The following is a 13,231-nucleotide window of genomic DNA, read 5'->3' on the forward strand; positions in this document are numbered from 1 at the left end:
CTGTAAATGTTCACTGAAGAGAGACTGACCTATTTTAAGGGGTTACAAATAAAATTACCAGTACAATTCTAGAGGATTAAAACCACCTAGAGATGCTATTCCCTAGAGGGTCTTGTCTGTGTGATTGGGAACCTCCTTTGGGGAAATGTAGATAGCTCTCTTGGAAAACATGTTGACTTCTGTAATGGAGTTTTTAAAAATGGAAATAAAAAGGGTATTAAATGGGAAGGAAAGTATCTTAGAGTTTTGTTATTCAAGGAATCCTTATTTGGCATATGGCAGCTCACAGAGCACGTCTGAATGAATTTTTCCCCTCTTCAGTGTCAGTTTTTGAAAGTATTTTTTAAATTTTATTTTATTATGTTAATCACCATACATTACATCATTAGTTTTGATGTAGTGTTCCATGATTCATTGTTGGCGTGTAACACCCTGTGTTCCATTCAACACGTGCCCTCTTTAATACCCATCACCAGGCTAACCATCCCTCCACCCCCTTCTGAAAGTATTTTTGAAAGTATTTTGAAAGTATTTGAATTTTGTGCTTCTGTGATACTGAAGAAGTTAATGTTGCTCAATCTTTTCCTTTTAGAATGAGATCTTTTTTTCTAACATTTTACATAATGTCCTCAGTGAAGATCACGCCCTGGTGTCTAGAGCTGTGTCCATGAAGGTGGAAAATTTCACAGAAACCGGTGAAATAAATGAGCTCTTTGACTTATTTACTTACAACAAGGTAAAATCAGTTCTATATTTCCTTTTGTTTTGCACTCTTGCAGTAAGGTACATAAAATGGATTCTAAAATAATAGACTAATATGTACTATACAAACTTTGCAAATAATCGTAATTTTATTTAGCAAATGGATTTCAGAAAATGTGGTTAAATCTATCATCATCTAGCAAATATTATTCAAGTCCATATTAGGTGCTCAGTACCATCCATAATTATAAAAACACTGAGGCAACTTGCTACTTTTAAGGTGAACCCTTCTGTTTGGTAGAAATTTATCCTTAACATGTAAATATCTCAGCGTAAAATATTTTGTGTATCCTGAATTATTTATATGAAGAACATTTGTTCACCTTTCACCTATTAGTTAGTGACAGTCTACTATTTTATCAGCATATTTGGGGATAACCCAAACATTCAACTGAAGTACGCAATATAATCGGGAGAAAAACCCAGAATTTGCTTATCAAAATTGAATGTGTCAGTATTTATATACTGACTTTGCTCAAACAATGGACTGTTTCTTGTCTTAGGGAGCATCTTTGGCCCGAATGCTTTCTAGCTTCCTGAATGAGAATTTATTTCTCAGTGCACTCAAGGTGAGTTTACAAAATTGTTACCTAGAAGGCAGGAAACATAAATTGTTTTGGGCATGTTATTTATTTTAACCTTAACTTTTCCATTCTTTTTAACTTCTCTATTTTTTACAGTCATATTTGAAGACATTTTCTTACTCAAATGCTGAGCAAGATGATTTATGGAGGCATTTTCAAATGGTAATTGTCCTACTTCCTGATATGCGTGTTCAATGAATGAATGAATGAGTGAGTGAGTGAATGAATGAATGAATGAATAAACTAAGGAAGCATTCACATAGAGAGTTGAGCAGAGTTCTGAATTTGGTCCTGAATACCACCCACTGAGGATTACTGTATAAATGAAGAACAGAAGAGCCAGCCATGTAGTTTCTTTCGGGAGATTGTTACCTGAAAAGATTTTGATGTGAATATCTGCTCTTGTGATGATTTTTTTAAAACAGGTCATCGATGACCAGAATAAAATTCTTTTGCCAGCGACAGTAAAAAGCATAATGGACAGTTGGACCCACCAGAGTGGTTTTCCAGTTATCACCTTAAATGTATCCACTGGTGCCATCAAACAAGAGCCATTTTATCTTGGAAAGGTTAAAAATGGGACTCTCCTAACCCACAAGTAGGTACATTTGCTCCTCTGCCTTCACCTTCCTTGGGGTTGAGCTCCGACCAAATGGAAAGCAGCCTGCGGGTGAGGAAGCCTAACACCGGGCTGAGTACCACTCTTCTGCAGTGGGGCTCTGGGATGGCATCTTTTGCTCTGCGAGGGGTGTTCCTGGGGTGCTATGATGAGGTGGAACCCCTGATGTCCTGAGCGAGGCCAGAGACTTGCACTGAGGGGTTCAAGGCAGTGCCCCACCCCCGGCATTTAGCATGACGCCAGCAAACAAAACTGTGAGGGTTATGTATCCTCTTTGTCCTTCAGACAGAAGTAATGAATTACTCAGGATTCTGGGTGAGAGGCAGTCAAATAGAACCCAGCATGGCCTCACGTTAAGTAAGAGAAAAGGGGATCCGGCTGCAAGGTCGTCTTTTTTTCCCCCTGGAAATGGAACTGAATGGTCCCTGGTCCTTGAGGAACAGTTCCGCGCATGTCCACACGTGCATGTATGTGTGTATTGATAGCCATGCTTATACTATTAGAATTATGGCCTTTAGATTCCCTTATACCTGGGCTTAAATACCAGCCTCACCAAAATTCAAACCTTCGGTAAGTCTGATATAAAATCTCTGAGTTTTAGTGCCTTATCTGTAAAGTAAATGCAGCAACGTCTATCCCAGGGGATTGTTGTCAAAAGGAAATGAAAAACTGAGTATAAAGCTAGTGTTCATCACTTCCTCTCTTCTTCCCTTCCCTTTCTTAACTTGTCAGACGATGTTCAAGTGTGTTGGATAACGTTCTGTTGTTCACATCTCACTGTGGTTAAGTATCAGTGTAAATGAGGGAGTAATTTTCAAATACTATCACCCAAATATGGAGGTCATCCTGCCCTTTCTTTAAAACCCCAGGGAAGAAGAACAGAACTGAATGTCCCTACTCACTCTGCTCTTCTGTGACTTTTTTTTTAAGTTTTTATTTTAATTCCAGTTAGTTAACATCCAGTGTTCTGACAGTTTCAAGTGTATGATGTGGTGATTCAACACTTGCATACATCACCATGTGCTCATCACGATTCCGTGACTTTTGAGAAGATGTGTGCCTTAGCTGTTAGATCAACACAGACCCTCATTCAAAGTCTTTAAGAAACCAGACTTGTGAGCATTTGAGCAAGATCACAAGTCCGGTCCAAACCCCAAGGAAGTGTGACTCTTCAGATGACTAATGTCCTCCTGTGGTCATCTCCTTCCTCCAGGTCACGTCCACCAATGTGAGAAGAATGTCGGCATTCAGTAAATATGAATAATCTGGCTGATCCATGCTGAACACTTTTCAGATGGGGAGAAAGCTTGAGGCAGAAAAGCATTTTAAAATGTTTGTCAAGCTTTTTCTTCTGAAATTACTCTTTGCCTCTCTTGGCACGGATGGGTTTGGGTCTGTCTGCAGCATTGAACAACCCCTGAGTGAGGCCAAGTGGCTATAATTTAATATAAACAGGTCTTGAGAGTTTCAGATACAGAAAGGAAGGAAGGGAGGAAGGAAGGAAGATAGATTGAAAGAAAGAAAAATTGAAAGAAACAGAAGGGAAGGAAGGAAGGAAGGAAGGAATTCAGATACAAGATTGTCTTAGTAGCCACCTTAAGTTATAAGAAAAAGTAAAGAGGAAGACAGACTAATAGAGAATAAACAAATGGCCAAAGAAAAAACAGCTTATAAAAACAACAGTGAAGAGCCCCTGGGTGGCTCAGTCGGTTAAGTACCTGGCTCAGGTAGTGATCCCAGGGTCCTGGGATCGAGTCCGCATCGGGATCCCTGCTCAGCCGGGAGCCTGCTTCTCTCTCTGCCCCTCACCACACCCTTGTGCTCTTTCTCTCCCTCTCTCTTTCTCTTTCAAATAAATAAATAAAATCTTTAAAAAAGAAAAAACGACAGTGAATAATCCTAAGAGCAAACACTTGCCTATCCAGAGAGAATGACCAAAGAATTTGAGTCCTGTCATTTTATCATCTCAGTTAATATGGGCTCAGAGTTTATATCTTATGTATGAAAATTAACTGAATTTTTGGTTTCTTCCTAATAAGTGACACATGGATTGTACCTATTCTTTGGATAAAAAATGGAACTACACAGTCTCTAGTCTGGCTAGATAAAAGCAGCAGTAAGTAAGATTTATAAAATATCTTCACATATATGCATGAATATATATTACACCCATATATAAAGGCAGAGAATAAAATGTTGAAACGTATAGCCTTTGAAAAGCTATCTTGCTTAAAACTAAAATATTATTTAACATAGAGAGCTTTAAAGAAAAGTTTCAAATCAAAAGCCATTATATGTGAAAAAAATACAATTATATGGTAAGATCAGTATATATTTTAGAATTCCTTTACTTTTTGTTGGATGCATTGGGTTTATTGTTGAGGATTAAGAGGATATAGTATAAGCATATACTGGAAAATTTTTTTAGATGTACCATTTCACACTTTTCCCATATCCCTTTGTAGAAATATTCCCCGAAATGCAAGTTTCAGCTTATGATCATGACTGGGTGATTCTAAATTTGAATATGACTGGATATTACAGAGTTAACTATGATACATTAGGTTGGAAGAAGCTAAATCAACAGCTTGAAAAAGATCCTAAGGTAAGGTTGCTTTTTATATGTATTATTAAATATCATTAATAATACACTCTTAAGTCTTGTAGAGTCAAGCTTTCATAAACCCCTCTGGTGAGAAGAGACTCTGTCCTTCCCTAACCCCAAGCCATACTGGATTTTTTTCCCTCACTCTTAGAAAGGGCAGATGTATTGGGCTTTTGAACATTAATATCATTTTTTTCAGCCATTTTACCTTTCTAGGTAAAAATCAGAATACCTTTTCCAATTAACCATTAGTTTTGTGATCTCAGACAAGTTACTTAAATGTTCTGTTTCCATCTCTTCACTTTAAATAGGAACAATACAGCTTTGTTACTTATCATGAGGACTAGAGACAATGTAGGTAAACATATGCTTACAGTTTCTAAGCCCTTAATGGGTACCCAGTCTATGCTAGAAAGTGTTAATTTTTTTAAAAAAATTATATTCTTACTCTCCCTGAGAGAATTTAGTTTACAAAGTATCAATAGACTCTAGTATCACTTTACCACCAAACATAAGTCATTCACCCTTATGTAAATATTAAAATGTTGGCTAGCTCTGGTCAGTCAGATTTTGATTGGTTGAATTAAACCAAATCTCCACTGGTGGAGATGGATGCTGGTGTCAGACTCTCTAGAGTCTCTAGAGTTGGCTCTGCCCCAAAACCACGGGCAGTTAGTTCACTGAGACACCATTCTTCAAGCTAGAGCACTGAACTAAAAGATGTCTTTGGTGTCTCTGTCTTCGAGAGTTCTCTGAAACACGCAGCGACCTCTCTAGCAGAAGATGACCTTCGGTGTATTGGTCCAGAGCTTGGCTTCTGCGTCTGGTAGACTTGTGTTCATGCCTCGGTTTTCCCATCCATCTAATGATGTTTTAATAGACCAACGTTAAATAAAGAATTGTGAAGATTAGTCAGGTGATACGTGTATCATGTTTAACAGAGGCGGGACCCAATTCCCTACCAGAACATATTCAGTAATTAAAAAAATATATTAGGAGGCTTTTGAATATACTGGAAAATCCACACATCATAACATTTTATTTTTGAATCTTTTTCAGAGTAGCTACCCTCTTACTGGTTTCTAAGGGCACTGTAAGCCATGCAAGCCAAGGGCATGCCATTCTAGCAATAATTTCTGGAAACCATTGTAGACTTACTTATTGAAAAACTGAGGTCAGTTATTTCTACTACATAATTGGGGAGCAAATAAAACAGCGTGTCTGTTGTTAATATTAATTTCGAAAATGGAAGTGTTATTACTGCCAGAAAAGAAATGAGACCAAGGAAAGGTTGAAGTCTGGCTTGCTGAGAAGCTCAAAGCGAGTGTTGTGAAGATGGATTTTCTGGGACCAAACCCATGAAAATGCGTGAGGTGTTGAAGGAAGGGGATAGGAGGCTCTGGGCCCCTGGGGCCCCTCTAGCTGAGACAGAGTCCCGTGGCCTGTCCATGCCAAGGGGCTCAAGCCCAACCTTAAGCAATTGTGTTGGCAATGGACCCTTGACTTTTTGTGATTCCAAGCACTCTGTTGGTGGCATTGGATCAAATTAGTAAAATCTTGACAAGACGGACACCGCTCAGAGGACATCAGTATTACCAAAATAGTGCTAAATAATACATACTTAAGGCTTCCCGTGCCAAAAATTCTCCTGACAACTATTTGGACTGTGTAATGCAATTGAACGTACACTCTCTATCCTGGAGAGCCTTTTAAACGTGGCTTCCCATTTTTGTTTTCACCTTGCCATGTTTTTCAGGGAGTTTTTTGGCAAAACTCTCTGCCAGATGAAAGACTTATGATTGATGTCCGGAGGGATCATTTATCAAAACCAGATGTATAATAAATAAATCATGGGGACTATCCTCAGTGATCACCATTTCCCTGTGCGTGAGACAATTCACGTAAAAGGGCTTCGTAAGCGACCCTGATCTTGAAACACTGTTAAGATTTTGCAGAATTATTTTATGGCTAAGAAATGTTCTCATTTTTTCCTGCCCAAATTTGGATCTAATTTGCAGGCCATTCCTGTTATCCACAGGCTGCAGCTGATTGATGATGCCTTTTCCTTGTCTAAGTGAGTATGTTGTCTTCACTGCTGGCTTTTAAGTGTACCTTGAGAATGTAATAAAACCTTACAGCCTGATCACCGTGCAGTGAAATTGCTTCTTCAGTTTATACAGGACCCAGCTTATTCGGATTAGGATCAAGTTCCATGGGTACAGTGGAATTTTAGAACATAGAAGTTGCTGGGATGGACATCACCGTGGATGTACTTTGAGGGCATTGGGCTAAGTGAAGGAAGCCAGTCACAAAAAGATAAATACTATATGATTCCACCTATATGAGTTCCTTGGAGTAGTCAGAATCCTAGAGACAAAAGGGAAGGGTGGTTGCCGGGGGCAGGTGGGAGGAGGGAGTTTGGGGGAGTTAGTGTTTAATGGGGACCAAGTTTCAGTTTTACAAGATGAAAATGTATGTCGGCGTTTTAAAAGACTTCTAAGTCTACATCTCCACCTGTCCCCTCCTTTAAAGGAGAAGTTTTAAAAACGATGCAGTAGAGAAGATGTGCCTAGGAAAACGTTATCGTGTTTAAATATTTGGAGGATTATCACAGAAAGTATTAGAATTTTTATTTTTTAAATTTCCATCAGGAAGAAAAACTCAGGGGAAAACACAAGTGATTTGGGCTTGCATTTGTAAAGGCTGTTAAATATCAAAAGGGATACATTTATTTCAGAGGTACAGATCTGAGATTCAACAGTCTTGCACAATTGCAATATATGTTAAGAAAAAAAAAAAAAGAAGAAGAAGAAGGTAGCGGGAGGAGAAGAATGAAGCGGGGGAAATCGGAGGGGTAGACGAACCATGAGAGACGATGGACTCTGAAAAACAAACAGGGTTCTAGAGGGGAGGGGGGTGGGAGGATGGGTTAGCCTGGTGGGGGGTACTGAAGAGGGCACGTTCTGCATGGAGCACTGGGTGTTATGCACAAACAATGAATCATGGAACACTACATCTAAAACTAATGATGTAATGTATGGGGATTAACATAAGAATTAAAAAAAAATACCACATAAAAAAAAAAAAGGGGATACATTTAGGAAGGTTGTAGATGCATTCACATTTTTCTGTGACATTGTAAGTTAAGGAAATAGCTGACATATCAAAAAAAATAGACTATCAATTGAGATTTTGAAGTGATTTTTTTTACCCTAGGGTGATGGCTATAGGTATAATTTTAATGAGATATGGCCTATGTTTTAGTGTACTACAGAAATACAGATTTTATTTCTATTACATTTATTCAATACATTTATTCATCCAGATAAATTCATATGTGTCCAAAATTTAAATTTTCAGACAGTAAAATTAAGGAGTGTATATAATAAATTATCCAGTGTGTTCTGTCTTTGGCCTGTCCTATTTCTTGAATGAACGTCTGTTTATTTTATCCTTCATTTCTCTACCACTTTTCCCTCTATGACCTGCAGCACATTTCCTCACCCGCTGCTTTGCTGAAACCCCTCTCTAGGAGCACCATGACTCTGAGACTGTTGACCATATCCTCCGGGAAACTTCTCTTGGTTTCTGGAGACTCTGAGACACAAACCCGGTTCCCTTGTGTCTGATTTTTCTTGTGTCTGATTTTTCTCCGTGCTCCCTTCAGACCAATCATGGTTCTATCATTTTCTTTTCTCTTTCCTTGGGACGGCTCATGCATTCTTATGGTTTTAGGGATCATTTTATTATGGGCACGTACAGTGCCCAGCAGATACAGGCCACTCAGTAAAGCTTTGTGAAGGGATATGTTCATGACTTCTAAGTCTACATCTCCACCTGTCCCCTCCTGCCTTCTGCATATCCTGTGATCATTTAAACTCAGGACCTTACACAGTGGACTTTCTTTCTGTCTCTGAATTGCTCCTGCTATCAATTTCTCTCTGTCAGAGTGCCACGATTCTTCCCATCACCCAAACTTGAAACATCAGAGACATCCTTGACTCCTCTCTCTCTCTCTCTCCATCTGCCATTTGCCAACTGTCTTATCTCTTCTTTCTTGAGGATGTCTTTTGGATTCTCCCCCTTACTTACCACCTTCACTGCTTCCATGCTAAGCCAAGCACCCCTCATCTTTTACTTAGTCTGTTATGTTAGCTTCCAGCCTTCAGTTCCTTTAAATTCCATTCTGTCTTCTTCAGCACAGTGGCTATAAAATTTTTCAGCATCTACTTCGTGATGTCACCCCGTGTTGTTTAAACACCTTCCTACTCCATGTAAACTCTTCATCCTGACATTCAAGGCTCATTACAGTTTTGATCCACCTTATTTCCCAGCTTCCATCTCTCAACTCCACACTGAAGAAATCCTGCACCTCGATTGCTTGGTCTGCTCATCACACAGATTCCTGCTTTATCTTCTTTGTCATAAGCAGCCTTCCTCTTTCTCTCTCTCCGTTTCCATCTTACCCAGGCTTCACTGCCCTTCTCACTTTCCTCCTCCCAGGAGGCCTTCCCTGACTTTTCCATCACACACATGGGTTTTCCTTCTTTGCTACTTTTATTACATTCATTGCCTTTTCTCAGACTCATTTACAGCTTCTTATGCCTAAGTCTCAGCTTCTCCCTGAAAGAATAAGATCCCCAATGGTAGTCAAGAGTTGTGTCCTACATACTAGTTTGTGTTCCTGTGAGTATCTGGCAGAGCATTAGATAATGACTTCTAATCAATACTTGTTGAATGGAAATTATAATCTCATAAGAATGCGTATGAAATGCACAAATATTCTTTTGCCCGCTGAGCAGTCCAAGAGTTGGCCTGGATTTTCCTCTAGTCTCCAAAAATTGGGGCACTTGAATGTACCAAATTGTAATGGAGGGTCTGTCAGCATTGCTTGGCTCCTACCTTATCAAGGAGCTGGGACCTCTAGCTTCTTGATTTCACATACTTTATTAAAGTCAGGCGTCGAAGCATGGGACAAATATGGAAAGTGTGCAAATTACTTAGCGAGTGGAGGTTTTTTGAGTGTGTATTTTTTTGAACCAAACAGAAACAATTATATTGAGATTGAAACAGCCCTTGATTTAACCAAGTACCTTGCTGAAGAAGATGAAATCATAGTATGGTATGCGGTCTTGGTGAACCTGGTAACCAAGGATCTTGTTTTTGATGCGAACAGCTATGATATATACCCATTATTAAAGGTAATTTCCTTCTTTGTTGTGTGGTTTAGAAAAAGTCCTCTCTCCCTCTTTCCATAACTAGACAGCATCTGTGAAACACCTCTTCCCCCAAGTCATAGTCTATGAGTTCCAAATATATATTAATTTTCTTAGGAATGACTGGTTACTCTTAGTCATACTTTAGTCATAGACGTGGTCTAGGAGATGAGTATGAGAGAAGCTTGGAAAGTCCTCTAGTTCTTGGTGAAGTGACAGTGTGCCCTAAGAACCCAGAAGTGGATGGAAATGGTATGCCTTTTCTCTGATAGCAACTATTCTCCTAAAAGATTGTTAGTCAAACAGGAAGACTTTTAACAACCCTATATTCATCATTGAAATACTCTGAACTACAGGACTAGCGCTTCACCAGAGAGGCATGTTCCAGAAAAAGTAAACATTTTAAAGCTGCTTTTGCTGCTGGCAAGTGAGAGAGGAAAATGGGAATTCGTCAAGCAATGACACACCATCATAACTGAAACAATAGAAAAGGAGAAAACTTCCATTATTAGATCTTAAACAGTGATCCTAAGAAAGATGGCTCAGGGCAAACCAAAGCAACAGTTAGGGAGCAGCCCTTTGGAGAGCTAGGGACCAGAAACAAATCAGAAAGTGGGCCAGATGATCATTCCAAGCAAGCTTCTGGGGCAATTGGAAGGCAAGATCACAAGTACCTCACGGGTCCAGACTTTCTTTCCTCTGCTGTCCAAAGAGCTGGTGGAAACGTCCTTGCATGGGGGGACAGTGACCCAGAAAAGAAGGCACTTAACTGTGGGATCAAGGTGGCTCATTGATAAACTCTGATGCCTGGTTCTGGGTAAAGAAGTAAAAACTAGGATTTGTTTTTATTTTTTATTTGAGAGAGAGAGAGTGCACAAGCAGGGAGGGGGCGGAGGGAGAGGGAGAAGCAGGTTCCCTGCTGAGTGGAGCCCGATGCGGGGCTCGATCCCAGGACCCTGAGATCATGTCCTGAGCTGAAGGCAGACGCTTACCCAACTGAGCCACCCAGGTGCCCTAGGATTTGTTTTTAATGAATGTCAATGAATAGCATCTACTTCGTGCTTGGGGATGTATTGTAAATGGATAACTTTCATAACCTTGCTATTCACCCAGCTGAGAGCTCAATTGAAGAAAATTTTTTTCAGACTCAAGGCTCAAAATTGTCCAAAGCATAAATCAGTTGTCCCAATTTTTCTTGGAGGTGTAGATACGAAGCATGGGAATGTTAAGGTAGAAATTTTAGTGGTTTTAAAATTTTATGTTTCTTTCTCTATCTTGAACACACCTGAAAATGTTCCAGGTGATGTGAAATGGTAATAAGAGCTAAGATTTATCGAGTTCCTACGTTCGCAGTGCATATTCACATATGTAATATTGTTTTGTCCTCACCAAACTGTAATATTGGTATTCTTGGCAATTCCATTGTACCAGTTAGGAACCTGAATGTAGAGAGGCTACAAAATCAACCAGTTACACGTTTAGTAACAAAGACAACTTCTCAGGAGATACCTGTCACTCCTGTATTCCTGTCTTTTCAGAGAAAGGGAAATACAGGCAAATTCAGTGTTGTGAGCCATAGCTAACTGCAGGTTTTCCTTATTGTTTGTAGAAGTATCTGTTAAAGAGACTTATCTCGATATGGAATATGTATTCAACTGTCATTCGTGAAAATGTGGCAGTGTTACAAGACGACTATTTAGCCCTGTAAGTATTTTTTTATTTTTCTATATTGAATATGTATATTCAATTTATATTCAATTCAGTTTATAATTGAATAAAATGATTCATGTTAAGAGACAGCCTTCCAGATGTATATTAGGAAGACCTCGATACCTATGATTTAACTGGGAGATTTTGTATGCTCCTTGAGACCAGCGTCTTTGGGATGGGTGAGCTACATGTTCCCCAGTAGGAAATAGTAGTTTGGGATCTTAATTTACCTGCAAAGTACACGCATGGACACACAGGAATCTATAGCTCTGTATTCTCAAATCTTAGGCCCCTGGTTGAAGTTGTGAGTGTGTCCTACCATTGGTGAAGGGTTGTACTGTTTAAAACCAGCCTATACCAATGCATTGAAGGCATAGGGAGGCCAGAAGAGAAAAAAGTCCTTTCCGTATGTTATTGGTGACAGAAATTCTGCCATTCATTACACAAATATGATGAGAGACATTGCCTGAAATATTTTAGTCATTTGTGTGTGAGCATGAGCAAGTATTGCAAATGATTTCCATATTATTGGTTTGGTGAGGGCGGTAAGCATGTTGTCATGATGGTCTCGGAAGGGGGTGAAAGGTAAAATAAGGCTGCAGTATCCCCAGCCTCCTGTGACCCAAGATTTGTAGGGAGAGAGGGGAGACGTGAGGGGAGCTTCTAGATTTAGGGAGGGAATTTGTTATCTATAACAGTACAGGGATTATGTTTACAGCTCTAATCAATATCAGGCTGAAATCAATCAGACCAAACAAGAAATACAAAATAGACAAAATGGGATTATTCTCTGTCAAGGGTATCCTTCCGAGAGGGGAGATATTTCCTTGCTAGGGCAGGCAACTGGAAGGACCTGGGGTTGACTAGACACTTAGACGGGAGACGGTGAGGACTAGCGGAATAGTCAGTGGGCAGATGAGTTGGGTGCGTGAACCGGAGGACAAAAGTGTGCTCACTCAGGGCACCACAAATGTTAGCCAGCCATATCCTTGGCTCTCCTAAATTGGACTCAAGTGACCTGCTTTTTTTAGCTTCCTGGGGCCAGTTGTCTTCCAAGTAAACTTGGAGAGTTGTGTACTCATAGAAAACCCCGTCTTGCTGCATCCAACTTGGGATGGGGAAGGAGAGGGAGGGAGCGGGTAAATGAATGCTCAGAACTGTCTTTCAGAGGCCCTCCACCCTTGGACATTCTACTTCTCCTTATCGGAAGGTCAGGCCAGGCTGAGGTTGCAACTGGAGGGTGAAGCAACCCTGATTTGGCTCTTGCATTTTCTGGAAATTTAGGGCCAGTTTGAGTTCCTTTCCTCTGAATCCAAGTCAGAGAGAGTTGGGAGTATGGAGAGACACACCTCCAGGCATCGCTTCTCTGGACTGATTACTGTTCTTCACCGTATTCTTTTTTTTTTTTTAATGTAATTTTGATTTTTTTATTGTTATGTTAATCACCATGCATTACATCATTAGTTTTAGATGTAGTGTTCCATGATTCATTGTTTGTGCATAACACCCAGTGCCCCATGCAGAACGTGCCCTCTTTAATACCCATCACCAGGCTAACCCATTTTGAACTTACTTTGTTCGGAACAATAATGTGTAGTACTGCTCAGCTGTCAAAACAAAACAAAACAAAACAAAAATCTCTCTTATTTATCTGAACACGAACATAAATAGCCAAATAGAGCAGAGGAAGAAACAAAAGTTCCAGCAAGGGAAAGCACATTGAGGAAAGAGAAAG

At 39.7% G+C, this 13,231-nt stretch overlaps 1 protein-coding gene across 1 annotated transcript in view; it reads left to right on the forward strand.

The window, feature by feature from the left end:
- Nucleotides 1-13,231, forward strand: part of LVRN (laeverin) — a 64,933-nt gene that overhangs the window by 38,677 nt on the left and 13,025 nt on the right. Inside the window, exons 7-15 of the mRNA XM_021701893.1 lie at nucleotides 593-736; nucleotides 1,266-1,331; nucleotides 1,443-1,508; nucleotides 1,772-1,944; nucleotides 4,005-4,081; nucleotides 4,431-4,570; nucleotides 6,589-6,644; nucleotides 9,618-9,771; nucleotides 11,396-11,490. Coding sequence (XP_021557568.1) covers nucleotides 593-736; nucleotides 1,266-1,331; nucleotides 1,443-1,508; nucleotides 1,772-1,944; nucleotides 4,005-4,081; nucleotides 4,431-4,570; nucleotides 6,589-6,644; nucleotides 9,618-9,771; nucleotides 11,396-11,490 — 971 coding nt within the window. The remainder of the gene's footprint in view (nucleotides 1-592; nucleotides 737-1,265; nucleotides 1,332-1,442; nucleotides 1,509-1,771; nucleotides 1,945-4,004; nucleotides 4,082-4,430; nucleotides 4,571-6,588; nucleotides 6,645-9,617; nucleotides 9,772-11,395; nucleotides 11,491-13,231) is intronic.

The sequence above is a fragment of the Neomonachus schauinslandi genome, chromosome 7, assembly GCF_002201575.2.
Source record: "Neomonachus schauinslandi chromosome 7, ASM220157v2, whole genome shotgun sequence".
NCBI classification, from domain to species: domain Eukaryota; kingdom Metazoa; phylum Chordata; class Mammalia; order Carnivora; family Phocidae; genus Neomonachus; species Neomonachus schauinslandi.